This window comes from Anabrus simplex, chromosome 1 (assembly GCF_040414725.1).
Source record: "Anabrus simplex isolate iqAnaSimp1 chromosome 1, ASM4041472v1, whole genome shotgun sequence".
NCBI lineage: Eukaryota > Metazoa > Arthropoda > Insecta > Orthoptera > Tettigoniidae > Anabrus > Anabrus simplex.
In genome coordinates this window covers 1137241541-1137269502 of record NC_090265.1, presented here as the reverse complement: position 1 = coordinate 1137269502, position 27962 = coordinate 1137241541, and the positions used below count along the sequence as shown (strand labels likewise).

The 27962-nt window shown below is 37.3% G+C and overlaps 1 protein-coding gene across 1 annotated transcript in view; it reads right to left on the bottom strand.

Moving 5' to 3' along the window:
- Positions 1-27962, bottom strand: part of poe (E3 ubiquitin-protein ligase-like protein poe) — a 797274-nt gene that overhangs the window by 628456 nt on the left and 140856 nt on the right. Inside the window, exons 12-15 of the mRNA XM_067137373.2 lie at positions 23392-23560; positions 22969-23189; positions 9275-9398; positions 1492-1718 (exon numbers count right to left, since the gene is read on the bottom strand). Of these exons, the coding sequence (XP_066993474.2) occupies positions 1492-1718; positions 9275-9398; positions 22969-23189; positions 23392-23560 (741 nt within the window). The remainder of the gene's footprint in view (positions 1-1491; positions 1719-9274; positions 9399-22968; positions 23190-23391; positions 23561-27962) is intronic.

The following is a 27962-nucleotide window of genomic DNA, read 5'->3' as shown; positions in this document are numbered from 1 at the left end:
ACTTCCACCACAATTTAACAATTTTGCATCACTTTCTTCGCCTATATTCAGCTCAGTTTCAATATCTGCAATACTCAATCCCGTCATGTTTTTCAATGAAAAAGCAGACCCTTGCACGCTGAAGTTCAAGACCGACTATTATTCTTTTATTTCCTAAGCCTTGCAGATTATACTGCAGGTTCATAAATGCCTTTCGAACATTTCACTGCCGGAAAAAAATACAAAACTATAGCATAGATAATGCGGCCAGGTGCTTTCGAGCGCTAAGGACCAGAAGGCAAAGTGAACAGACGGGCACTTTCAGGTGGGAAAGAGTTGAGAGCTCTTATTCTCCTACAGGATTAATCATCAGCCTTGGAAAGCATCACCTTTCATATGCTTCCAGGTAGGTGATTTCTGCCTTATGTAGTGTCATGGTTTCAATGGCATACAATGTAACTGTCCATACAAAGGTATGAATAAAGTTACTGTAATTCACATGAAGAGACAATTTACTGGGATGAAGTAATGAGTGTCTCACAATAAATGAAGCCTTAACCTTCACAATCTCCGTTGTGCTCTTTTCTTTTTGTTCTTTTTTATGTCACACCGAAACAGACTGGTCGTAAGGCAATGATAGGACAGGAAAGGGCTAGGAGTGGGAAGGAACTGACCATGGCCTTGATTAAGGTACAGTGTGAAAATGGGACACCACATAAAACCATCTTCAGGGTTGCTGACAGTGGGGTTCGAACCCACTATCTCTTGCATGCAAGCTGACTGCTATGTAACCCACGACGATGATGATGTGATGATGATGATGATGATGATGATTGTTTAAAGGGGCCTAACATCTAGGTCATCGGCCCCCAATGGAACAAAATGAGAAGAAATGTAATGACAAGTAAAAAATCATCCACTGACCAAAATTCAAAACGTAATGATGAAGAATGCATGGATGGATATGAATTTAAGACAATCAGTGGATCCGACCTTCTCAAAATCTACCTTAAAATAATAGTATTACTGACGAAGGGACTGTTTCTAAAGCACATTCTTGAAACTATGATGCTTGATGTCTAAAGGGGGGGTGCCAAAATCCAGGCCAATGGCCGCTCACAAAGCTACTTATCGCTAGTGAAGTAGAACCATGGTATTTGTTATTCATGCTGCGGTACTAATCAAAAGTAGACTCACACTATGGTAATACTTACAAGTAACGTATGTTGCACAGGTAATGCAGACCTATGGCCTTTCTCACATAACGGTGCCACTCATAGGCAATGCAAACCGATGTTCCTCACAAAGGTGTACTAATCACGGGCGCCGGTATTCCCAGGCAATCCAGATACGGTGTCGCTCATAGTGGTACTAATCACAGGTACTCTAACCCAAACTCCACAGCCAATCGCTCAGTGGTAGCACAGTTACCATCATTTGTGAACTTTTAACCAAGGAAAGCAAATGTTTTGTGTTCTACTTAAACATTTAACCCAACAATGATCTACTAACCTGTTCTAACAAAGCTGGTGGAGCATCATACAGATGCTTCATGAGATACTCCAACAAGAGTAAAAGTCTTGACAAGTGCAGAAGCTGAGAGTCTCGGAGAGCCAGGCTGACGGTCTCTGAACAACGGATAACACCCCCTGCAGTCAAGAGTAGCACAGCTTTCTTCTGCATAAGATTCAAGGAGTGGAAAAGGAACAATAGTAGCTGAGCATGTTCCACATTGAGATCTGTAATCAATAGCAGAACACATCATGAGCATATCTGGCAAAACGCTAATTTAATGCAAACCGATAATGACAAAGGAAAACAGAATGATTATCCAGTTGCCTTTCCAATTTTAGAAAAATCGTCCCCACTCACAATTATAATGACAAAAGGAATGACTACACAATAATGAGAAATAAACTAGAGAGACAAACATTTAGATCTCTGAATAATATTTCTGATTAAAATTTGCTAATACCGGGCGAGTTGGCCGTGCGCGTAGAGGCGCGCGGCTGTGAGCTTGCATCCGGGAGATAGTAGGTTCGAATCCCACTATCGGCAGGCCTGAAGATGGTTTTCCGTGGTTTCCCATTTTCACACCAGGCAAATGCTGGGGCTGTACCTTAACTAAGGCCACGGCCGCTTCCTTCCCACTCCTAGCCCTTTCCTGTCCCATCGTCGCCGTAAGACCTATCTGTGTCGGTGCGACGTAAAACAACTAGCAAAAAAAAAAAAAAAAAAAAAAAAAAAAAATTTGCTAATAAAAATATTTCAAACTTATCTTAGGGTAAGGAGAAAATATAGTAGAAGTCTGTTATGTAGGATGTAAAAGGTTTGTTTTTTTCACCTATTCAATACATATAAATTTTATAAATTAGGAATTTATTGTAGATTCCACTTGAGACATGTTTCGCCCTTCATTGAGGGCATCATCAGTCAAAATATCACCTCAAGGTAAAAAATCAGGTGACTGGTTAGTAGTAGACATGTACAAATTAATACATATTATTAACAACATATAAAAATTAAGTATGGGAAAAATTTGCATAAAAGTGATGGTTGAACATGTAGGTTTAGATGAAAAGTCAGCACCAATGCCTAAAAATAACAAAGTAGAGTTCTGCAGTGGTGCTCTGGAGAAACAGTTGACGCAATCATATGAAAATAAAAAGTTTAAAAAATATTTACAATAAAACAATTAAGGGAGAAAAGGTGTAGTGTTTGGCATCAATGTTAGTAACCAAAAATTGATGTCAAAGGTTGGTAACTTTACAGTATTTACATAGTTCAATTGAACAGTTGAGATAAAGTTTTTTAAAAATATTTACATTTAACATTCAGCGTAAATGTTTGTAATAAAAACTAATGTTAATGATTGGTAACTATATAGTAATTACATTATCTAATTGAAAGTTGAGAATTTACAATTATATACAAATTTACACAAGAGCAGCTGGTGCGCAAGGATAAAAAATTTTAGTGCCAAGTGCGTCCTGATGTTTTAGAGGTTGGAAGAAAGAATTAGCATTGACATTTCAGAAATATGTAGAGCAGATAATTTTAGTTAAAAATCACCGGGGGTAGGGGAAATTTTTTATAGCCAAATGAGGTTTTATAGGCATTAAGCTGAAAGTTTTCCAGTTGAAGCGCCGAGATCGGGACGGAGACTGGTCAGTGTGGCTGGAGGTTCATGGGTAATCCGTGCGTTTGAACGACAATAATGGTGACAGTTAAAGTGGGTAATTGCTAATTAGGAAAAATGTTGTGGGTTGAAACTTCTGCTTATTATTTTAGTTGACTTCTGTAGCATCGATTGTGATGTGGAGACCTCGGTGTGAAATGCCGGTGAGACAAAATGATATTGTTCCGTGGAATAAAATAAGGCGGACTACGGGATGAAGTTGTTGGTCTTTACTGGTCTGGTGAGATAGAATAGAGTTGCTTGTGTTGTGGACTGCTGTGGAGAGATTAGAAAGTATACGGCAACTGCAGAGTCAGAGCGTTAAAGCTGAGGTGAGGCATCTTCTTATTTTGACTGCGAAGAGGAGCCGTAGTGGCCCGCCATATTTGTGCCGATGTGCACTGGGTTCCGGTGAGTTGTTGAAAGTTGTATTGTAAGAAGTGGAAGTTATCTGTAATTGAGACGTTAATAGTATTAGTTGGTGTGTAAGAAAGGTTTATGGTACGTAATGAAGAGTGAATGTTATGTTACGTACCTGATGTGTCGCTGAGAGGTGATTGTTGATGAGTATTGGTGGACTAAGAAGGAGGCTCAGTCGGTAATACGCACATGCGGTTAGCAATGGCGGCGGGAGGAGTGGATAGCTTTGGGGGGGAGGGGCATGGGCGGAGTCATGCGCAAAGGTGAGCTGTCAGAATGGAGGAAGGTAGAGTGGAGGGGCGAGCTAGTTGTGTATTGGGAGTGCAGGTTGATGTAGTGTTGGTTTATAAAAAGAGGGGGGGGGGGGATAAGGAACCGAAAGTTACGCGGATAATATTGATGCCTTTAGTTAATGTGATGAATGTTATTTGCTTGTGTTGGGTGTTGTATTGTTTTTGAAGGTCGAGTGGTTCTTATTTCTCGTGTTGTATCGGTGGGGTCGTGGTGGAGGGGGGGGTGCTTGGGTGGGAGGACGTGTGGGCTTGCAGTCGTTGTGTGTGGGGGAAATGGTCGGAAAGGGGGAGGTGGGGGGTAGGGGGGTAATTGTCGACGTGCTGGGTGAGTTAGTTAATGTGGTATTGAAGATTTTAGACAAGTTGTTGCCTTGAAAATTTATTTTTTGTAGTAAGGTGGGAATTTGTTCATAAAGGGGGTTTTTTAAATCTATTATCTCGTTGAGGTTTTTATCCTTGTTGAAGTGTTGGTCTAGATAGATGTATAGGTTCTCAAACTCAGTCATTAGTTTGCAATTCTCGACTTTTTTTAGGATTGTTAAGTCTTGTTCTATTGTGGTGAAGTGGTGGCCAGTGTCCCTCATGTGGGTGCTCATTGCGGAAAATTTATTATGTTTTTGGGCATTGTAGTGTTCTAAATAACGGGTTTGGAAGCTTCGGCCAGTTTGTCCGATGTACGAGGAGTTGCATTGTGAACAGGTGAGTCTGTAAATACCTGAGCCCGCGTAGAGGTTTCTTCTTGGGTTGACAGAGTTCTGGTTGAAAAATATGTTCTGGTTCGTGTTCTGCGTTTTGAAAGCAATGTTGACTTCGTGCTTTTTTAGGGGGTTGGCTATCTGGTGGATAACTGGATTAGTGTATGTGAAAGTTGCGTATTTGACAGCTCACCTTTGCGCATGACTCCGCCCATGCCCCTCCCCCCCAAAGCTATCCACTCCTCCCGCCGCCATTGCTAACCGCATGTGCGTATTACCGACTGAGCCTCCTTCTTAGTCCACCAATACTCATCAACAATCACCTCTCAGCGACACATCAGGTACGTAACATAACATTCACTCTTCATTACTTACCATAAACCTTTCTTACACACCAACTAATACTATTAACGTCTCAATTACAGATAACTTCCACTTCTTACAATACAACTTTCAACAACTCACCGGAACCCAGTGCACATCGGCACAAATATGGCGGGCCACTACGGCTCCTCTTTGCAGTCAAAATAAGAAGATGCCTCACCTCAGCTTTAACGCTCTGACTCTGCAGTTGCCGTATACTTTCTAATCTCTCCACAGCAGTCCACAACACAAGCAACTCTATTCTATCTCACCAGACCAGTAAAGACCAACAACTTCATCCCGTAGTCCGCCTTATTTTATTCCACGGAACAATATCATTTTGTCTCACCGGCATTTCACACCGAGGTCTCCACATCACAATCGATGCTACAGAAGTCAACTAAAATAATAAGCAGAAGTTTCAACCCACAACATTTTTCCTAATTAGCAATTACCCACTTTAACTGTCACCATTATTGTCGTTCAAACGCACGGATTACCCATGAACCTCCAGCCACACTGACCAGTCTCCGTCCCGATCTCGGCGCTTCAACTGGAAAACTTTCAGCTTAATGCCTATAAAACCTCATTTGGCTATAAAAAATTTCCCCTACCCCCGGTGATTTTTAACTAAAATTATCTGCTCTACATATTTCTGAAATGTCAATGCTAATTCTTTCTTCCAACCTCTAAAACATCAGGACGCACTTGGCACTAAAATTTTTTATCCTTGCGCACCAGCTGCTCTTGTGTAAATTTGTATATAATTGTAAATTCTCAACTTTCAATTAGATAATGTAATTACTATATAGTTACCAATCATTAACATTAGTTTTTATTACAAACATTTACGCTGAATGTTAAATGTAAATATTTTTAAAAAACTTTATCTCAACTGTTCAATTGAACTATGTAAATACTGTATAGTTACCAACCTTTGACATCAATTTTTGGTTACTAACATTGATGCCAAACACTACACCTTTTCTCCCTTAATTGTTTTATTGTAAATATTTTTTAAACTTTTTATTTTCATATGATTGCGTCAACTGTTTCTCCAGAGCACCACTGCAGAACTCTACTTTGTTATTTTTAGGCATTGGTGCTGACTTTTCATCTAAACCTACATGTTCAACCATCACTTTTATGCAAATTTTTTCCCATACTTAATTTTTATATGTTGTTAATAATATGTATTAATTTGTACATGTCTACTACTAACCAGTTACCTGATTTTTTACCTTGAGGTGATATTTTGACTGATGATGCCCCCAATGAAGGGCGAAACATGTCTCAAGTGGAATCTACAATAAATTCCTAATTTATAAAATTTATATGTATTGAATAGGTGAAAAAAACAAACCTTTTACATCCTACATTCAGTATCTTCAATACGGATAACAATGATTTTTATCACTTGCAACGTCAAAGTCTGTTATAGCGAGATTTCATAACAGCGAAAAATGTACTCGCTATATCAGATTGTCGTTCTATCACATTTTTCGTAAAAGTAGGCGGAAAACTAACACATTAAATTTGATGTGAAAAGGCAATCACTTTGTTCAAAACTTTCATTTCTGAAGATTTCCATACTGCGGCTTACTCGTTAGTTATCTTCCGATTCCGAGAAACATGAACCCGTGTGTTCAATTTCGTCGTGAAAAATTGGACTAGTATCAATCCAGTAGGTTCTGTGACAAACGTTTTGGTTTACTTATTAAAATAGCATAATCTAACCTAATTTAACCTTATGTGCATAATGAAAACATAATTCAAGTGCCAGTAAAGTAATAACCCTTTCGCTATAAATTTAGAGTTAAATATCATTAGGGATTTCCTCTTAAAGATGATTTCTCCCATAGCGCGCCGTAAATTCGAAGCATCAATTCACAGATTCACAACTATTTTTTTAATTTCCACCCTGTCGATATACTAAATTGCTTAAGGCAACTTATTGGTTAAAAGTGGTACATGTTTCGTATATTATCTTCAACTACATAACACTGTTTAGATAACACATTCATAAATTGACAAAGTATCAATGTTTTAGAGGAAGTGTCCTTAAAATTAAGATAAGAAGATCGACAATATTAAAAACAAAAAAGTGCGATACGGACCATGAAGCTGATTCTATGCATCAATTCACGTCGTGTTGAACATGTATAAAAATATCTCACTCATCACATAACAAATTTTCACCATTACCAATTTGTATGATCTCATTATTCCTAGCCCTGAAAATGTACTTCACCATCCCTTCCAAACGAAAAGTGATTTCCAACACAGATTTGAGCCTTCGCCAATGCAGGCCGGTTGGAGGAAGTTGCGTGAAAACTAGAAATGGCCTCGAAGTCCTAAACTTTACAGGGTAAATTACACTTTAGAGAAGCAAGCCGTTAGCCTCATGAAAGTTCAGTTTTGCTCTCCAGTTTTCACTGATATTGCTGAATAACCCAGGAAGACTGTTTGTACTTGTATGTCACACTGCACTCAGAAGTTAGAAATCTATTGTGCTGAATTATACAGTGCGGGGTAGCGAATATTTGTCGCGTGACAGCCTACAAATGGATTAAGAACATAATCGTGCGAAGTTAACTAGCGTGAATAAATTCTGTAGCCCACTTATGGATACTGAGAAAGTCGTGATATCGCTTACTAATGAAGACTAAATTAAAATCCAGGAAGTGGCCAGGCGTCTGCATCTTTCAACAGTGGGGCGCATGTTGAAACTCGCTCCTTCCAGATTCGACCTTGCTCCTTCGAATTTTGACTCTAGCTGATCCCATTGATTGAAGTGTTGTCACATTTGAGATGACAGTCAAAGTAATCCTCTTGCACATGGCCAAGTTTAACCTTTAAATAATTCACGATCGGAGAGTGATCAGAAAACTATGTTTAATAACCCACTTGTCCAAAATATAAGGCTTCAGCTGGTAATTCTTTAAGAAAGAGAAACTTTTATCGACCCCTATGCAATTGTTTTTATATTTGTTGCCTGGCGTTTTACACACCTTTTAACACACTGTTGTTACCGGTATTCAATAAGCCCCAGCGGAAAAGATTTTCGTAACTGTTCTCTTGTCTTACACTTTTTAACACACTCATCTTTAGAAACAGGAGACAGCCTATATTATTAACTGTACCCGTACATACACAATGTAAAATACAGGCATCTCAGGGAAAAACATATCAAGTGTTTACATATCCCTGTTGGATAGTTCTGATTCGTGTATTCGATAGTACGTTTTCTCACTTAACACATTATCTTTCCCTGTCCCCTACAGAAACATCCAAATGAGGTTTTACTGAATAAACTAACCTCTTAAAATAAGTCATCTACTCTGTGCCGTATTTTGAGGTATAGCACATTCTCACTTAATTCCAGTACAGAACATTAAATTAAGAGATCTTTTATTTCAGCCTCTATTTCCAAAGAGTTAACTACTACTATCGGCCACGTTATTTATGCACGTATTACGGAAACATATTTTCTTTCATTTTCAAATTGTGTTTACCGAACACCAGTCGATGAGTATTACAACAAATATGAAGTTTTGAAGCTTCCACCTAATCAATACATATCTTATTATATTATTGTATATATTGATTATTGTATGTATTGATTAGATGGAAGCTTCAAACCTTCATATTTGTGAATATAATCAATACAGAAATGAAAATTATAGATTATGAGTATTACTAATCGACTCCGACATCCCTTCGAGTTCGAATGTCTATGAGAGAGCTTGCTAGTGCACATAGCGCAAAAACTATACCGAAGATGATCGTTCGCATTCAATATAATCACTGGAGTACATACATAACTATAATGGAAAAAACAACCCACACTTAATCACTCGTAATATGGGATGTATCAGTAATAGGATTCTCAATGTAACCAAAGAATAATACACAGTTTAATATAGGAATTTTCAAGGGACAGAGAACATCTGCCGTTACAATGGAGTTCTTGCTATATGTTGTACTAGCTATAGCAGGCTTCTACTGTATTATAAAAATCTGCTAATGGTAATGATTATTGTTTTACAGAGCAGAACAATACAATTATCAGCCCTCACATACCTGTCTGACAACCAATATATTTATGGTGTAACTGTCAGTCTTTAAGTAACAAAGTCTATAAAATTAATATATCAAGTGTTATATTATAGCGAATTAAGTTGTAAGAATCCTGATAACCTACCACAATATTTTTTTGTAAACAATCCTAATTATGATGGGTTTACACAAGATTCACTCAAAAAAGAATCATAGTCTAGAAAAATGTTGACCACAAAGAAGTTCCTGTACATTAAAATTTTTTATTTAATACACAATATGCATACCTTCATTCTCCACTTCGAATGTGCTGGGAGGATTGCATACATTTTCGACCAAGGTATTGATTAGACGGTGCCATATGCTGATACATGCAACCTCTTTCTCCTGTTGACCCTTTAGTAGTAGCACCTATAGGTATTCACAAAAACATGAATTATTGATTACTACATAGAATTAATAACAATTAATTTATTTATTATAATTTTTTAGCCAACATAAGACAACAGTACTATCGTCAGGTTTATGGAAAAAAAAATTTTTCAGCCCAATACTGTTTCATAATTTCTGAATGTAATTTTCTTTCTGCTTCTGGAATCACTCTTCCAATTCTCTGCTTGTTGATTTTCGTCTGTAATCTAGTGTGTTTCAATATCTTGGGTGTATTTGTTTTGTATTTTAAATCTTCTATTGTAATATGTAACTCTGTCTTCTTTAAGTTATTAATAACAAATACCTATACAAATCCCCATAAATTACAGTATAATTTAATTTATAACTGGTCCTTGTGTTTTCATGTTTGTCGTCTCCTCTTTCTATTGTTAGTTCATCCCAAATTGGCCTATCGCGTATATCCTATTATGTGATTCTTTTCATATTGCTATCTTTCTACATATGACTAAAATAAATTCCAAAATTTGTAAATCATAGCATTTAATTAATCTCAATAACTGTCACCGGTCATTACAGGCTGAGCGTAATTAAATATTTCCTACTTATATCTATAAAATCAATGTAAGTTTGTTTATTCGTAATAAAAATTTACACACCTCCAGCGATCAGCACCAAAATTTACACTAAAGCATATGAGGCACTCAGACAGATCATGATGATGATGATGATGATGATGATGATGATGCTTGTTGTTTAAAGGGGCCTAACATCGAGGTCATCGGCCCCTAATGGTACGAAATGAAATAACAAAAAATTCGAATTCATCCACTGACCAAAATAAAATAAAAAATGTCATGAACAATGAATGGATGGACATGAACCCTACAAAAAAACAAAAACAAACAAACATAAACAGTGGATCAGACTCAAAAAGAAGGTAGATAATTAGAGTATTACTGACCAAGGGACCATTTATAAAGCACAATGATGCTCGAGTCTGAAGGGGTGCTAAATTCATGTCTAAGGCACCACAGAATGGTACATGTCGCGAGTAAAGTAGAACCACGGTATCTGTCATTTTGGGGTACTGATCAAAAGTAGCGAAGACTCACGGTGGTCCACACAAGATGGTACTACTCACAAGTATTGCAATTCGTACAGGGAACGCAGACCTATGGTGTTTCTCACACAATGGCACCACTCATAGCCAACACAAACCGGTAAGGTGCCTCACCTAGGTGTACTAGTCACGGGTGCCGGTATTCCCGTGGTGTTCCTCACATAGTGAGTACCAATCACAGGCAACGCTGACCCACGGTGCCGCTCATATAGCAGTACAACTCACAGGCTACGCCCAGACCCGCGGTGTTGCTCACATGGGTACAACGCACGAGTACTGGAATCCACCAGGCCAGGCTTTTTACTGCAACTAATCACAAACCTATTTCGTACCAATTTAGTGATACTACTCGCAAGTACATGCAACCCATGGTGTTCCCCGCATGATGCAGATAACCCCTTGATGACTTGTCTCCACGAGTCTCTGTCCTGAGCATGTGAACCGCTTCTTGTAAGTTCTCTCCAGTTAGGGCCTTTAGTTGAGCCACCCATCTCAAGGAAGCACATCCTCTAGGACTTCAGCCAGCAACTTTCCCTTTCCCTTCAATGATCATCTTCTCCAGTACTTCAGGTCTCCCGACAATGTTACTGCTGTACCTAAGCTGTTGCTCTCTGGTAAATTTTGATGGCCTTATTTTGATGCCAACCTGCTACAAATTCGACACATTCATTTGGTGTATAATTCAGGCTACTTGCAATATTCTTCTGTAGCACCAAACCAAAAACCAAACCCCATGACGCAACAGCCCCGAAGGGCCACGGCCTAGCAAGTGACCGCTGCTCAGCCTGAAGGCCTGCAGATTACGAGGTGTCGTGTGGTCAGCACGACGGATCATCTCGGCCGTTATTCTTGGCTTTCTAGACCGGAGCCGTCATCTCACCGTCGGACAGCTCCTCAATTGTAATCACTAGAGCCCGGAAGTTAGGCATTTATTTTTGGTTAAAATAGGCAGGCAAAAAGGCACTTGAAATACTGAAAATAGGCAGTACTGTAATTAAAATAGGCATTTGTTAGGAGTGAAAGCAAAGAGGAATCTCACTCATTATTAATGAAAATATGTATTTTAAAAACTCATTCATTTCTTTATTATCAATTTATCACATAATTAGCGTACTTTTATTTTCCTTGGTTACAAGCAACAACAAGGTGCTTTTTCAAAGTATCAACTGTCATAGACAGACGCTTGTCAGAAAGAATGTTTTTCTTCATGGGAAAGGAATGTTCTACTTCCACTGAAGTATATAATTTCATGTGGCTATTTCTAGCCGAGTGCACCCATTGTAAGGCAGACCCTCCGATGAGGGTGGGCGGCATCTGCCATATGTAGGTAACTGCGTGTTATTGTGGTGGAGGATAGTGTTATGTGTGGTGTGTGAGTTGCAGGGATGTTGGGGACAGCACAAACACCCAGCCCCCGAGCCACTGGAATTAACCAATGAAGGTTAAAATCCCTGACCCGGCCAGGAATCGAACCCGGGACCCTCTGAACAGAAGGCCAGTACGCTGACCATTCAGCGAACAAGGCCAATGAATCGGACTCCACTGAAGTGATTGGCACAGATTCGGAAGGACACATGCCATTTAAAACAGAATTTTCTCCTTTCAAAACATCACGAATGTTTTTCATTTTTTCAATGTCCAAATTAGTACTTGGAACATGTTTACACGTTTCACTAACACTGCTTCCTTTTTCTCCTGGTGCTTGCAGCAGTTGATTTACTGCATCTTCAAAGATCGCCCTAGATCAGGGATAGCGAACCTTTTCCAGGTAGTGTGGCACTCTAAGTCTGGTTTATTATTCTCAACTGTTTACCGTGCCACTTGTTATTTTCCTTTAAGGACTGGCTAAACCCGCCTCCTTTCCTAATTATGTTATTTATTTATTTATTTATTTATTTATTTATTTATTTATTTATTATATCTTGAAAATACATTTGATTCCCTGCTCCGTAGTCATATTTTGCAAATTTATCAAAAATGTTTTTAACAAGTAAGTTTTGAGAATAATAACATCCCATTGTAACACAATTCGTCATTAAATATAATTAGATATAACAATAACAAAAAATACTAATATTGCCAATGGACTTTAAGTGAAATATCATTCTCACACTTAGCATGAAACTTCTTGCTGAATCTTAGTAGCCATGTCATTTATGTTCGGTTCGTAACATTTTGTCTTCAGCAACATACAAGAAGCATTTAGGTCTGAAACAAGACTGTTTATAACAGTTGACTTCACTAAGTTTATTGTAGAAATAGCTGCTCGCAGGCGTATGATGACCCATACAAAGTAAGTAGCGCTGTACCAAGTTTCTTCATGACCGAACACTTTTGTGGGAGGCTGTTCCACTATTCAAATATTAAATTCTCTGGCTTCTGGAGAGAGTATTCACCACCAGCAGCACACTCGATTTTCGCCAATGCTTCACCAAGTTGTACAAATTTGTTCACCCATGTACTGCTTTCTTCAAATTCAATCACCTCCATCTCTAAATGGCCAATAAAAATGGCCTTAATGTCCCTCATGATCAGGTCAAGAGAGATGCAGACTTACAGCAGATGTGATCAACAAGAGAAAGGAGTTCAGAAGCCGAATTAACATCAGGATATCGGAAGAGAAACCACAAAAATACGTAATGTTTTCTCCAAATGTCAAAATTGGGAAAATAGCTTGGAAATTATTTGTTTTGAATTTTCTGAGACGTCCACATCCTTCCTTGTCTCTTCAAAAGTTAATTGATCTGAAAAATTTGACATCAACTCAATTTGTACTGGAAGGAAAGTTCTTAAATGTCTGTTTCAAAATCAAAAAGGTTTTCTCTGGAATGATTTTATGATCTCAAACAATCTATCTGCAGTATGCCCCCTTTCCTTGCAATTCCTTATTTATATCATTGTACACGGCTGTAAAATCAGGGATAAATATTCAAACACACAGCCAAATAGGGTCCGTGTACTTTGGGAATTCGTCCTGCTCTATCATGAAGTGAATTTCATCCAAGAGCTCGACAAGCCTCTAAACTACTTTCCCATGACCAGCAAGCGAACGTTATTGTTCAAGAAAGCCATAGTGAAATTCCACTTAGTGTAAATTTTCGAGAACTGGCGATTATTTAGAGCACTTGCAAGTATGAAGTTCACACAGGGAACACAAAGCTTTATTATTTCTTACTATCACTCCAAATTCCCTTGTCCACTAGTCTTGAAGAATCCGGTCTGGGTTTCATTTCGGAACCAAAAACATGTTTGTGAAGTCCGTATACAAAACACATTCAATAAACAGTTATACACAAAGAGTAATTACCCGCTACTGGCTACTTCACACAAGTCAAATTTCACTCACTGACTGATTGAGGGCCAGATTTTCTATATTTATTTGTTACACTATGACTATGCGATGCACGAGATATGTATAGTCTGTAGTAAACAATGTATTTAAAAAGTTCAGGTGGCGTGCCACCGAAATCGTATCATAGGTTCGCCATCCCTGCCCTAGATGATACCAGTGAATCATCTCTTTTCTCCAACTTCAAGATTGCTTTCGGTATCACACTATAATGTGCTGTTATAAATGCCAGATCATTACTGAGCTCTTCACGGTCCAACAACTTTTTTACCTCGCGAACTGAAGCAACTTCGTCTACTGATACGACATGAAGTACCTCACGTATCTTGTCCAAATTGTTGCTATAATATATGACTGCTGAGATCCAGGTTCCCCAACTAGTGAGAACTGGTTATGGAGGTGCCACGTCCTTGAAAACCCAGATTCGGGAGGGTGATTTTAGGAAAATTTTCTTGGTATTCGAAACTAACTTATTCACGTGAGGATACAAACTTCTTATCTCTTCAGCAATTCTGTGCAGTCCATGGGTTGGACATGTGAGGTGGAGCATTTTAGGAAAGAGAACTTTCAAGGCTGTAGCTGCTTTTTTCATGTAAGGTGCCGCAACTATGACAAAACCAGCGACAATGAGTACAAGTTAAATGTCCATAACATAGACAATTATCAACTGCAGAAAATTGTCAATATAGTTAACGAAGTTTTAACGACAATCATACAAGTTAAGCAACATTGAATCAATACAATTAACCAGATCTCAAAAGTTTATTATTTTATAAAATAATTTTAAAGGATGTTCACCAGATGAGTTTCGTCAATAAAATGTTAGACTTAGATAGATTTTAGACAAATATGTTTTAACTTAAAGACATAATTTTATTGTTATATGACTTGTAAAATATTATAAGATTTGTCAATCAGGTTTATAGGCATAATTTTAATCCAAAAGAATTGTTTCATGATCTTATATAACCTTAAGTAAATAATAATTGGCTGATGATGCTAACGAAAAAGGAGCAAAACATGTACCATATCAACATCTTAATAAATATGTAAGTTTATATTACGTTTTTATTGTATTGAATAGGTGGTAATTAACAAAATTATAAGAATTTGTATCACAAGTAGATCTTCAATATGGACAAAGAAAATGAAATTTATAACCTGCAATTTTTTCCCTTTCACCAGGTTCTCACACACTTCCGGAACATGAGATAAGAGAATCTTTTTCCATATAAATTCACTCTTGTCAGTTGCCATCATGGCGTCAAGCATGGTGTTGATGAAGAAGGAATACGGAAGCTAATAGATAGTGTTTTAGAGAGTGATATTGAAGGCAGTGATATTTGTGACAACGAAATAGACCCTGAAGTCCTTAGTTCGAGTACCAGCGATGCCTATAATAGTTCTGATGACACGGAAAGTGATGCAAATAACGACGGTGTGCCGAGTCTTTCGAAACAAGCTCGTACCTTGGCACAGACTAACTTGACTGACTGGAACTGGACAAAAAGTGACAATAAACCTGTTGTACATAAGTTTAGTGAATACAGTGGGGTTAGTGAAAACTTACTGAAAAAGTTTGATACGCAGCCACTATCTGAACTCTCAGTTTTTTTGTGAATACACGGACCCTTTGTTTGGCAAAATATCTATTAGAATTAAAGAAGGTTCAACCTATTCAATACAAAATGTGTTGTACAAGGTGTTCACAACATATTATTTATTATTACTAGTACCGGTTTCGACGCTTAATTGTGTCATCAGCTAGAAATCACAAAATATTTGATGGTCTTGCCAACCACATACAACACTGAACCTGGACTTATATATGTCTCCATTGAACAACAATAGAAGAGTGGACAATTTTACTGCATCGTTTTATTATCATGTGAAGACTTTTATTCTCATTCATCAGACCAATTTTATTGTACAATACTCACCTGCCTCATTAGACTATAACGCCTCTATGTGTTATATTATATCACCATATTTTACACATCATTCTCCTAGCTTTTAATGAGAAAACCGCCTATCATTTGTATTTTGCAATGTATGTATTATCTATACAACTTTTATGACATGTACTCTGCCCACTTTGTGATTCCTAGCTGATGACATTATTGGTATTATATTGGATTAAGCGTCGAAACCGGTGACAAAATATCTGTCGAGACAAATTCATATGCAGTAAAACAGTTGAGCAATCCTGCCAGAAAAAAGTTGAAAGACACTGGCAAACGGTTTGAGACTACACCCGATGAGATTAGGGCATATTTTGCGTTAGTTATACTAATGTCACAAGTGCGAAAGTCAAGAATACAGTTATACTGGAGTAAAAACAGGTGTATAAACACTCCTATTTTTCGTGAAACCATGAGCAGGGGAAGATTTATTATAATTTCACGATTTTTACATTTTGTTGACGATGAACAAGTCGATAGTAATGACAAACTAAGAAAGATTAGGCCTATAATACAACATTTCTGCTCCAAATTTTCAGAATTATATTTACCTTCACAAGACATTGCTCTAGATGAAAGTCTAATGAAATTCAGAGGCGGCCTTTCATCTGTCCAGTGTAATAGGTCTAAAAGTTCTAGGTTTGGAATAAAAATTTACAAAATTTGTGAATCAAGTTCTGGCTACTGTCTGTCTTTCAAAATTTATGTAGGTGATGATGTAACGGATCCAAGTCTGCCAGCAAGTACAAACATTGTTTTCAACATGTGTGAACCCTTGTTAGGCTAGTATTCTTCCCCAGATTTATTCAAAAGGCTACATGACAAGCAGATGAATGTAATTGGAACTGTTAGACAGAACCAAAAAGACATGCCTTGCGATATCAGTAAGATGAAACTAAAACGTGGAGAGTATGAGACGTGGACTGCCAACAGTATGTTGTGTGAAGTGGAAAGATAACAAGGATGTTTGATTTCTCACCACTAAACACAAATCAGCTGACATGACAGGGACAGGCAAACTCAGGCGAAAAAGAGGACAAACCCCGAGGGAAGAAGTGATAAAGCCCAAGTGTGGCCTTGAACACCAGAAGGGGATGGGTGGTGTTGACTTTCAGGATGAGGTTACAGTTCTGTTTCCCGTCATGCGACGCACAGTGAAAAGGTATAGGAAAATATTATTTTACCTCCTAGATATGTGCATTTTTCAATTCCTTCACTGTGTTTCACAAGATCACTGCTAGCAGAAAGACGAGCTACATGGACTTCTGAACTAGCATTGCACAGCAGCTACTAGAGACTGTTCAGTTACTGGAGTACTCGATTCGAGGTCGAACTTCAGCGATCACCACCCCAACCAGATTACAAGCTAAATCATGGGCCCACCTTCCCATGCGTATTCCCCCTACACAGAAGAAATCAAAAGTCACAAGAAGGTGTGTTGTGTGCTACAGCCGGGGTAAAAGAAGCGAAAGTTGCTGGCAGTGCAAAAAGTGTGGCGTCACTTAGAAGAATGTTTTGAGGTGTACCACACCCAGCAGATGTACTAAAATAGAGTCATTGGTAAGTTTATTACTTCGTTATCATGCATGCAAATTTTCAGAAAGGAATACAGTAAAACCTCGTTAATTCGAAGTCGTTGGGACTCAAAAATTGGACTTCGAATTACGTGATTTCGAATTAACCGCCAATTCTCAATTCAGAACTACCAACCCTCGCTGCGTTACAAAATATTCTAAGGCCCGTTACTGCATGAAGTTAACCTTGATTCACAGTTTATACCTTTCAAATTCTATGAAAAAAGAACTATTTCCAAAATGTATGCAAGAAGGCATGGGCGCCCGCAGGATCTTTTCCAGGGGGGGGGGGGGGGGCACATTAACAATTTTCTTGAATATAATAACCAATATAACGTCAGCAACATTAAATTGTTTACAGAAACTTCCAGTTATAACATATGCTAGATGACTGTCAGTAATTTCAGTTTATTAAATAATCTGGTATGATATTAAACAATTGAACATCAACATCTTTAGAATTCCAGGGCGGGCGGGAACTTGCCCCCGCTTGCGGGCGCCCATGCAAGAAGGTGCATTTACAGTATTCAAATAATGCACCTGGATATCTCACTGGCAAACACAACCTCACGCAACGAAAGAAAGAAAAAAAAAGCACGATTCAAAGACGAGAAATCTATACTGGCTCACATGTGCAAGTACTTTATTCATTAAATTACTACACTAAAAACATTTTAGATGCCTTGTATTTACACAGAAAGTGCCCGATGTGCTTAAAATCGAACTTTCCTATGACTATCCCTGTACGATTTCCCGCCATGGCACTTATCTTGTACTTCAGAAATGTAAACACTTGCCGCGTCACAAAGTATTCTAAGACTCATTAATACATGCAATTACCTCGATTCACGGTTTAAACCTTTCAAATGCCATGGGGAAAAACTATTTCCAGCATGTATCCAACAAGGTGCATTTACAATGTTCAAATAATGCACTTGGATAAATCACTGACGAACATAACCTCACGCAACGAAAGAAAAATATCACACAATTCAAAGACGAGGATAAATTATGCTGGTTCCCCTGTGCAAATCCATTATTTTTTTGGATTTCTGTACTGTTTGTATTTTTAGATGCTTTGTACTGGCATGGAAAGTGCCTGACGCCCATAACATTGTGGCTTATTGATCTTTCCTATGACGAGGGGATAAAGTTTCTCGCTTCCATGTGCATTGCAATGCACTACAATGACCCCCATCCCTCACACTTGTACGATTCCCCGACTGGCACTTTCTCCTTTAAAACCATATGATCGTTTGGGCTTGCATTAAAATAAGGTAATGCAGTTTCATCGTCAATGACAATATTGTTCGGTGCCTACGAATTTATTATATGACCCACGTTTTTTTTTTCGTCAACTGTCGGCATCGCCAGTGTTCGCGGAATATGTTTTCCCGCACACTACCCGTTGCGTGATATTACGGCGTTCCTTAAAAGTTTGAATACAAAAGAATTCCGATTTTATTCAACTTAGTAATCATGAAGCGCACTGTAGATCCACCGAAGTGAGTGGAAATGCGGTAAGCTACGGTACCGTACCACTCCACGTTCCGGAACACGCGTTCTATTATGACGCGGATAAATTTCGAGTTGAAATTACTCTGTAACATACTACTGTTTAAAAATGTAAAGGCAGTTTCGAATTAAATGTCTAAATTTCGGTAATGGGGCCGACATTGTACTTCGAATTACGAATTATCTGTATTTCGAATTAAACAATTCAAATAACATGCAAAACTGTATCTCATGTTTCCGGGAACGAGACCTTCTTCGAATTAGGCGGGATTTTGAATTAACCGATTTCGAATTATCGAGGTTTTACTGTATTTACTGGTTGGTTTTGTATGATTTTCTAAATCATAGTGTGATGACGACGGCCGTAGAGCGGTATTTAAATGTGAGGCGAATGGGTTGTGTTTGAGTTATGAAAAAATGATTTTCAATAAGAGAAAAAAAAGTGAAATTTTCTAATACGATTTTTTTATTTGCAATTATTATAGGTTTTTATGAAATAATTTATACATTTATGCTCTTAGGTCATTTAAGATTGTTTATCCTATAGCAATACATTAATGATTTCACAGGTAGAAAAGGTATACAAAGTCAACAAATTATCAATAGTTCACAAAAGTTCAACAAGTGACCAAACTGAAAAAAGAAGAAAAAAAAGTAGTTGAATTTCTATTTGCAATATGTTTTCACTTGTTTGTTGATGTAACATATTTTATTACAACAACAGTTCATATAAATTATTTTTTACCAGTACCTAGAAACTTTGCAAGTACATCTGTGGGGACATTAATCAACAACATGATACATTACAGGTGGAGCCCACAGGTATCTGCTAGTTAACTATAAAAGAAACTTTGCTAGAAATAAATTAAATGAATGAGAAAGACTGGGTCATTAAAACAATCTGAACAATTAAATCATGCCATGAAAAATAAATCTCACCTTTCTCAAATGCACTCAGAAAAATATTCATGTATCAGAGTCTAGAAAAGTTTTGAGCAAAATGAAATTACTGTACATATCAATTAACAAAAGTCTTTAATACACAATATGCATACCTTCATTTACTTCAAATGTGCTGGGAGGATTGCATACACAGCAACATTCCCCTTCAAACACATTCTTTGTATTATCAGGTCACATCTGACACTAACTTGTTTGTTCCTTCCCTATACAGTGAAACCTCGTTAGTGCATCCCTCATATGTTTTCCTGCTTAATGCATCATAAATTTGAAATCTAAATACCTCACTTATTGCATCACAAATTTCTGCTAATACTGCTTAGTAGATCACATTTTTCCTAGCCTTGAAAATGTCCTTTGTCATCCATTGAGAAACGTGATTTCCAACTCTGGTGAAAGTCCTGACAACAGTTGCATAATAACGGATAAGGCCTTGAATTTCTAAACTTCACAGGATAAGTTGCACATTCGGATAGCAAGCCTCAGGAATATTCAGTTTTGCTTTCCGGTCAGCAGTGGGACTGCCGAATAACACAGTGAGCCTGTTTGTGTTTGTATTTCGCATTCCATTCAGAAGTTAGAAAATTTATTTTGTGTTAAGTGGTACAGTGAATGGTAGCAAATATTTGTCGCGTGATAACCTACCATCTGCACGAGGAACATAATCGTGTGAAGTTGACTAGAATGATGCATGTTTGTCTTGAGATAACCTGGTTATGGATACGGAAAAAGTAGTGAAAATTTCCTTACTTATGAAGACAAAAATAAAACCATTCAGAAAGTGGACTGGCATCCGCATTTTATAGCACACAAAAGTGGCACAAATGTTGAAACTTGCACCTTCGAGTTTCGACCCGATCACATGAGCTGGTCAAAGTTTTGTAGGATTCAAAATAGTGGCCAAAGCCATTCCCTCGTAGTCGCACAGGGTCAAATATAAACCTCCATTTCATTGTCTAAGAATGAAAATGAAAATCCACAGCCTGTTTCCAGTCATGCAACCGGGTCAGGAATGGAATGAATGAAGTCCCCATCTAGCGGCGAAGACGGGAATTGTGCCGGCTGCCGAAGCCTATCGCACTCCTCTGGGGCAATGATTAATGAATGACAGATGGAATGAAATGATAGTGGAGAGTGTTGCTGGAATTAAGTATGACAGGGAAAACCGGAGTACCCGGAGAAAAACCAGCCCCGCCTCCGCTTTGTCCAGCACAAATCTCACATGGAGTGACCAGGATTTGAACCACGGAACCCAGCTGTGAGAGGCCAGTGCGCTTCCACCTGAGCCACGGAGGCTCCATTGTCTAAGAATGTGACCAGAAAATAATGTTTAATAACCTACCGGTCAAAATAGAAGGCTTCTACTAACATTTGTCTTAGAGTGTATTCTGCAATAATACAATGATATTTTTATGGACACCCGAGCAAATGTTTTCATATTTGTGCAGTGTTTTTCACACCTTTCCGTGGACTGTTGTTATACAGTATTTTGTAAGCTCCAGTAAAAAAGTTTTCATATTTGTTCTCTTGTGTTTTTCACACCTTTTAACTCATTCACATACCATTTAACTGAACTTATTTATGCCTTGGTGTACCATTTATTTTCATTACTTTACATGATATTATCACCGAGACTGAAAAAGCATGCTTTACAGCAACGTAATGAGAGGAAATATCCAAGCTACTGTCAGATGTACTTTGTGAAGTCTTTATGAATATGGTAGGTCATAAAACAGTCATATTCGTGCATCGTCACTTGCACCGGTGGCATTCAAATGAAGATTCCTTCCTCAGACCCCGTGTCACACAGACTTTGCATCTCCATGATGGGATAACCCTCTGCGTTGTTGGGGGAATTTTGGTCGGAAAGTGTCCCCAGTGCCTCTCTTGAAGTCTCGATGGGATAACCTTCTGCGTTGTTGGGGGAATTTTGGTCGGAAAGTGTCCCCAGTGCCTCTCTTGAAGTCTCAGTGGTGTATCTCCAGGGCTTGGGTGCCTTATTTTGGATAGTCAGGCAAGGTCACACTTGCCAACAGCTGTTCGGCCAAATTGATCCGGAAGGTGGTAAAGCCTACTCGCTTATTTTGAGGGTTGAGGAGGGGATGAATGATGTTGGAATTCAGAAGTGTCATGTGTAGCATGCAGAAGTATATTTTTTTGTATCCTTTTACATACTTCCTCATCAAGGTGAATGATGCAAGTCTCTGGTCATGGGAATCAACACCACCCTTGCCACAGTTGTAGTCAACAACAATATTGGACCTGAACGTCTTTTTTCCATCATACATTACCACTTCAAGGTAATCTGGCCTTCATTTCATCCACAGATACAGGAAACCAGTGTTCCTTTCCAAATGACCTTTCCCTATTTATATACCCGGCAGCCGATACAAGACTTTTACTTGCATAAGCATTTACCTCATTGGTTAGATGTTCCCGAAAAGTCTGCTGTTAGAAATTCGTTCACAACTTGTAGTTCGTTCGGGCATTGTCCCAGGTGCCTTTGGAAAACACTATTTCACCACTTGCTATGCATGAATGATACTCTGGAGTATTACTTACGTGCTCCGAGTTCCATTCCCTATCGTGTAAAACATGATTAGAAGCCACTGGTGCGGCATCCGTTGTAGGCCTAAAATTCATTTGACGGCAAAACAGCACTTTGTTCACCCCTACCAGCGCTAAAGTTTCTATCACACGAACTACTTTCACTACTTTCCATATCCACTAAATTCTTCGTCGCTTATTTCTATATCAATGCCATTCTATTCTAAAAATTGCCATATAATCGCTTCGTCACTCAACATGGAGGCAGCATCACCTCAACGAGGTTTTGCTGTACTTATATTCTTTCTATTATGACTATCTTGTCAAGAGTAAGCAAAGTAGAAACATGAAATGTAATCCCTAAGAAAATCTTATATTGTATATCATATTTATCAGTTACAGGCAATGGTCATAAAAAAATATCAGAGTATTCTAAGAAACACAGAAAAATTTATTAAAGTATAAAGCAACAGAGGAAAATAATGACTTTTCAGACTTACTCATTGGTTTAAGATGCTTAACAATAAGGTCATTAATTTTGTGATGAGTGGTAACAACTTACCTGAGCCAGCACTGCCAGAGTGCGAGGATAAACCTGAAGTGGCCACGTATTGTTCATCTCCTGAGAAAATGGGCTGACTCCCAAGTGATTGAGTAGAGTATCTTGAAGGTTCTCCGACAAAACATTACGAGCCAAGAGATTATGAGTGTAGCGTGTAAGTGCCTGGGAGAATTCACTGTATAATGTGCCCAATGTTGCTCCGAAATACACAGAGATTGTGCCTGTAAAGTCATTTTCAAATTTCTATCAGAGCATACAGTCAATGAACAGAACTTATCAACCAACAAATCAAGATAATAGCATAACAACAACAACACAGTAACTAGTACACTGCAAATGTAATGGTTGCAAGCATAAAATTAGAATTCAAATTCAATTCTATGAGAAAGTAGTAACAATTCGGGTATTGCTTTTATGACCCACCTGTTTCTGTTCTGGCTGTTTCACGGTCCAAATCTCTAATAATGGCAGCTAAGATAACCATCTGTTGCTCAGCAAGTCCCACTTGTACATAACGTACCATGAAAGATGACTCACTGTGTAACAAATGTTTGTTCATGAAATTGAAGATCTGTGATGCCAGCAGAATGTACTGAAAAAATAAAATTAATGAATTCCTTTCTTAGAATGTAATAAATAATTGTATATCAAATATAAAAATACTACTAGGCTATTGAGCAAACTGAAGGAAACTGAAAAATCCAGTAACAACTACCCGCTGTATGTCAACAGTCCACGTAGCTCATGGAAGAATGCTATCCAGGTGCAGTTCAAAATCTCTGGCACATATTGTTAAGTTCAAACCACGACCCTATTGTAACATAAAATTGGGGATATTTAAACCTAGGAAATGTGTCCCTTCAGAGAAAGAAGACACTAATTAGTTCCCTTTCCATGAAGGGCATGTTATATCTCAGACGTGCTGGTAATAAAACCTTCAGTCTATACCGAACTATGCATTTCAGAGCATGAAATGAAGAATTATCATCAAACCTGCAAAACACATACCTGGAGAAGACTCCTAATGCTAATGCTTGCAATGGGAATTCAAACTGAACATCAAATGATTATGCATTTTTCCCAAAAGCCATCTTACTTTACAGGATAAGAAATAATTTCTAAGTGAGGACGAATGTTTCACGAGAGGAAACTTCAATAGACCTTCTAGCAGCGGTGGGCATGACTTCAGAGATATACTGCTCCTCCTAGATCAGCTGTTAACCATTCATTACTGTTATGTCTATGTTAGATGGTGTTATTTACCTTCTCGTTGTGTTGATTAAAATGTATCAATTGAAAAAATTCCATATTTGTCCGATCCCTTCAGAGGTTATCTCTCTGTGTCAAATTTATATTTTGAAGCAGCAATTCTATTTTTGAAAACTGTGAACTTCTATGAATGATATTAACAAACTAAAATACCATTTGATTTTAATTATCTGCTGTTCACTTTCCAAAAATAAGTAAAAATTGCTGCAATATGAAGTTTGTGTTCGTTGAAATTATATTGAAATCCTCGATTTCTAAATGTTTCAGGTGTTGGATTACCAATACCCACTATCTTTATATGCACCTTATGGTCTGCTACATGTGGGGGAAGGCTCCTTAAAATGAAATCAAGCAAAACGAATATGAAATGCCAAGTGCCCATTTAAGTGCACTATTACTGGATAAATAGTCTTTGTGGCTTACAGGAAGTGGAAAATGTTATTAGGAACTATGTACGGCCTGGAATATTGAATTTAGGTTTGTAAATTTAACATTTTTGAAAAAACCGGATAACCCACCAACCATATCCTCCTTAAACTACTACACCTCCTCATTTATTTCCCTATTTTTCCTTTATATTAATCACTATTTTTCTACAACTTTTCCTTTCCTTTTTACCTTCCTTCTTTATTCCCCTCTCCTAACTGAATTATATTTTCAAACATCTCTAATGATTTAGACCACTCTAACTTTCAAATTTATACATTACAAAATTCAAAGATCGACCTCAACTCTTACCTTCAAGATATAACACGCTACGTCATTACGCTCCTCAACTGTTCCAATTTTTAACTTTTTAGTATTTTTTTTCTCTTCACAATTGTTTTTAATATGTCATGTGTTTCAATAACTTCAAGAATCTAACGAAGTTCTTTAACTTGGATATACAGTATTTCTTTCAACAAATAATATACAACTATATTGTACTATTTTCAATCATATCAGCATTTAAAGGCTTGATACTTGAACTTTTTGAATTTTTTCAACGGATTTCCAGTGCCGATCTTCACATGTCTTGCTACTTTTCAAGAATTGCTAGGTACTACATTTATGTATTTGATCTACGACTTCTTCATGATTTTCGGAACTATCAACACGCAGTGCTGATCCCTAGAATTATACAGTGCCCCATGAACTGCAACTGAAATTACGTATTTGATTCTAGACTTCCTCATAACATTGAAATTTCAACACACACTGCTCCCTGAAGTGTTATAGTAGTTCATAAACAGCATCTGATGGAATTATTTAAAATTCACATTACATTTACCTGTGCATTGTCTTTTAAATTTATTTGTGATTGGCTGACTGTGACCAAGAATACTGGTTGAAACCGGTACCAATTAAAATTAAGTAGGAATGTAAAACTTACATTTCTTTTAATAGTACCGAAAGGTTGAACCATCATATATCTTCTTTCAACTTAATAGTGAACTCACTTCAATACAGAACACAATGAAATTCTTATCTCAATGAAAATGCTAACCAAGCAAAACGAAAAGATTAAGATTGCTAAGTTAAGAAAGGACATCGACTTCCTAAAACAATGCATTTCCCATAACCTCACTCCCAAATTTCTTCAAAGTTGTGTTAAAAAATCACGTTCTTCTCCTCACACGCTAAAAACCCCAAAAAAAATAAGATTTGGCAAAAAATGAAAATTCGTTCCTTATATGTCATTTTTAGACAACAGATTATAAGAAACACACCTAGAAATGGCTAATCTTCTACCTAGTGCACAATGGAACCTCTTCCAAATTCAAGTAGATGAATTATTTTATGAATTATCAATAAAACGACAAACCCTTGATAATAAGCTGAACAACCTGATGAAAAATTCTCTTCCACATAAAAATCAAATCAAAAAACAATAAAATACCTTCAGTAAACACAGAACAATTCCATACCCCTTTAGTCAATTTATCTAAAATAACTTCAAACGACGAAGAAAATTAAATTATTTCTAAAGACCTCAAACACAACTGGCCCAACCTCAATCCTCTAAACATTGCCACAAATTTAGTAATTGAATCTGAAATAACCATTAATAAAATGCCGATTTAACAACAATATGAAATCAGACATGATATAAAAAAGAAAACTCGAAAAAAAATTCTTTAATAATAACAATAACTGCCCCCAATCTTAATAATAAACATTTAATTAATGATAATAAACATATTTAAAATCTTAAAAAGAAATTTAATGACAATAACATTTCCAAAGTCAATAAAGGCTGTCTTTATGGATAAATCTGACTACATATCTAAAACTAAAGATAACTTCAACAATCCTATTTCTATGATTAAAAAAGACCTAACCAATAAAATCCAACATCTGCTTAAAGAAATCTTAAAAAAAAACACCTCTTTTCTCCTCACAGATTAAAAAAAAACAAATTATTAAACATAAACCCAGGACTACTCACTGCCAAAGCAGTTCCCAAAATTCATAAAACCATCATTCTGATCTGCACTATCATCAATTAAAAACCTTGCCCCGTACACAACATTTCAAAATTCATCCAAAAAATTTTATTAGAAAGTTATCGATTTTCATCCAATAAATCTATCAAAAACACTTCCGAATGAATCGAAAAATTTTAAAAAAATTGACATCTTACCAAATCATTCTCTCCATTCTTTCGATATTGTAAAATGAAAAATGATTAATATAAAGGAAAAACAGTATTCTTCATGTCATGTCTTCTTAACAACACTGACCATAACATCAAATTTACCCTCAAATCTGAACATAACAAAACCCGTAATTTTCTTGACTTGACTATTACCAACATCCTTCTTTTTTAACTTACAAAATTTTCAGAAAACGAAACCAAAGAGCAACATCTATTCGACAAGATTCTACACACCCACAAGCAAATAAACAAGCTTCCTATAACAGCCTAATTTTTCGTGCACTTAACACGCCAATGTCTAAAAAAATTTAAATAATGAATTAAACACCATCCGTACTATTGCAAAATTAAATGGCTTTAACAACTCTTTCAAAAACCGTATTATTAATAAATTTAAACACCACCCCAAAACCGCATTAACAAAAGATAAAACCAAACCCACTGCATTTTCCACCTTTACTTTCTCTGAAAACGCTTATAAAATCACCAATAACAGGTCAGATTAGACTTGCAGACAAGCCCTTGGAAGTAGTGGAAACGTTTAAATACCTGGGGAGTGAATTAATGGAGAATGCTCAACTGGATGCTGAGATTAGTAAAAGGATTCAAGCTGGAAGTTGTTTCTATCATAGTGTAAGAAATATGTTATGGGACAAAGATGTGCCAATGGAAGCAAAGGATACTATGTACAAGATATATTACGTACCCATAGCAACTTATGGAGCAGAAACTTGGACAATGACAAAGAAGGATGAGAGTCAAATACAGGCAGCCGAAATGAAATTCTTGAGGAGTATGATACAGAAGAGTAGAAGAGACAAAATAAGGAATGAGAAAATCCGGGAAGAAATTGGAGTGGAAAAAATGAATGATAGAATAGAGAAGAGCCGACGAAGATGGTTTGGGCACATAAAGCGAATGAGCGACGAAAGAATGCCAAAAAAGGTGATGGAAATGCAAATCCAAGGAAGGAGAGGCCGTGGACGACCACGATTGAGATGGAAGGATACCATCCAACGCAGCATTATAGAAAGAAACCTGGACTGGGACATAGTGTTGGAGGAGGAGTGGTGGAAAGACCGCAGAA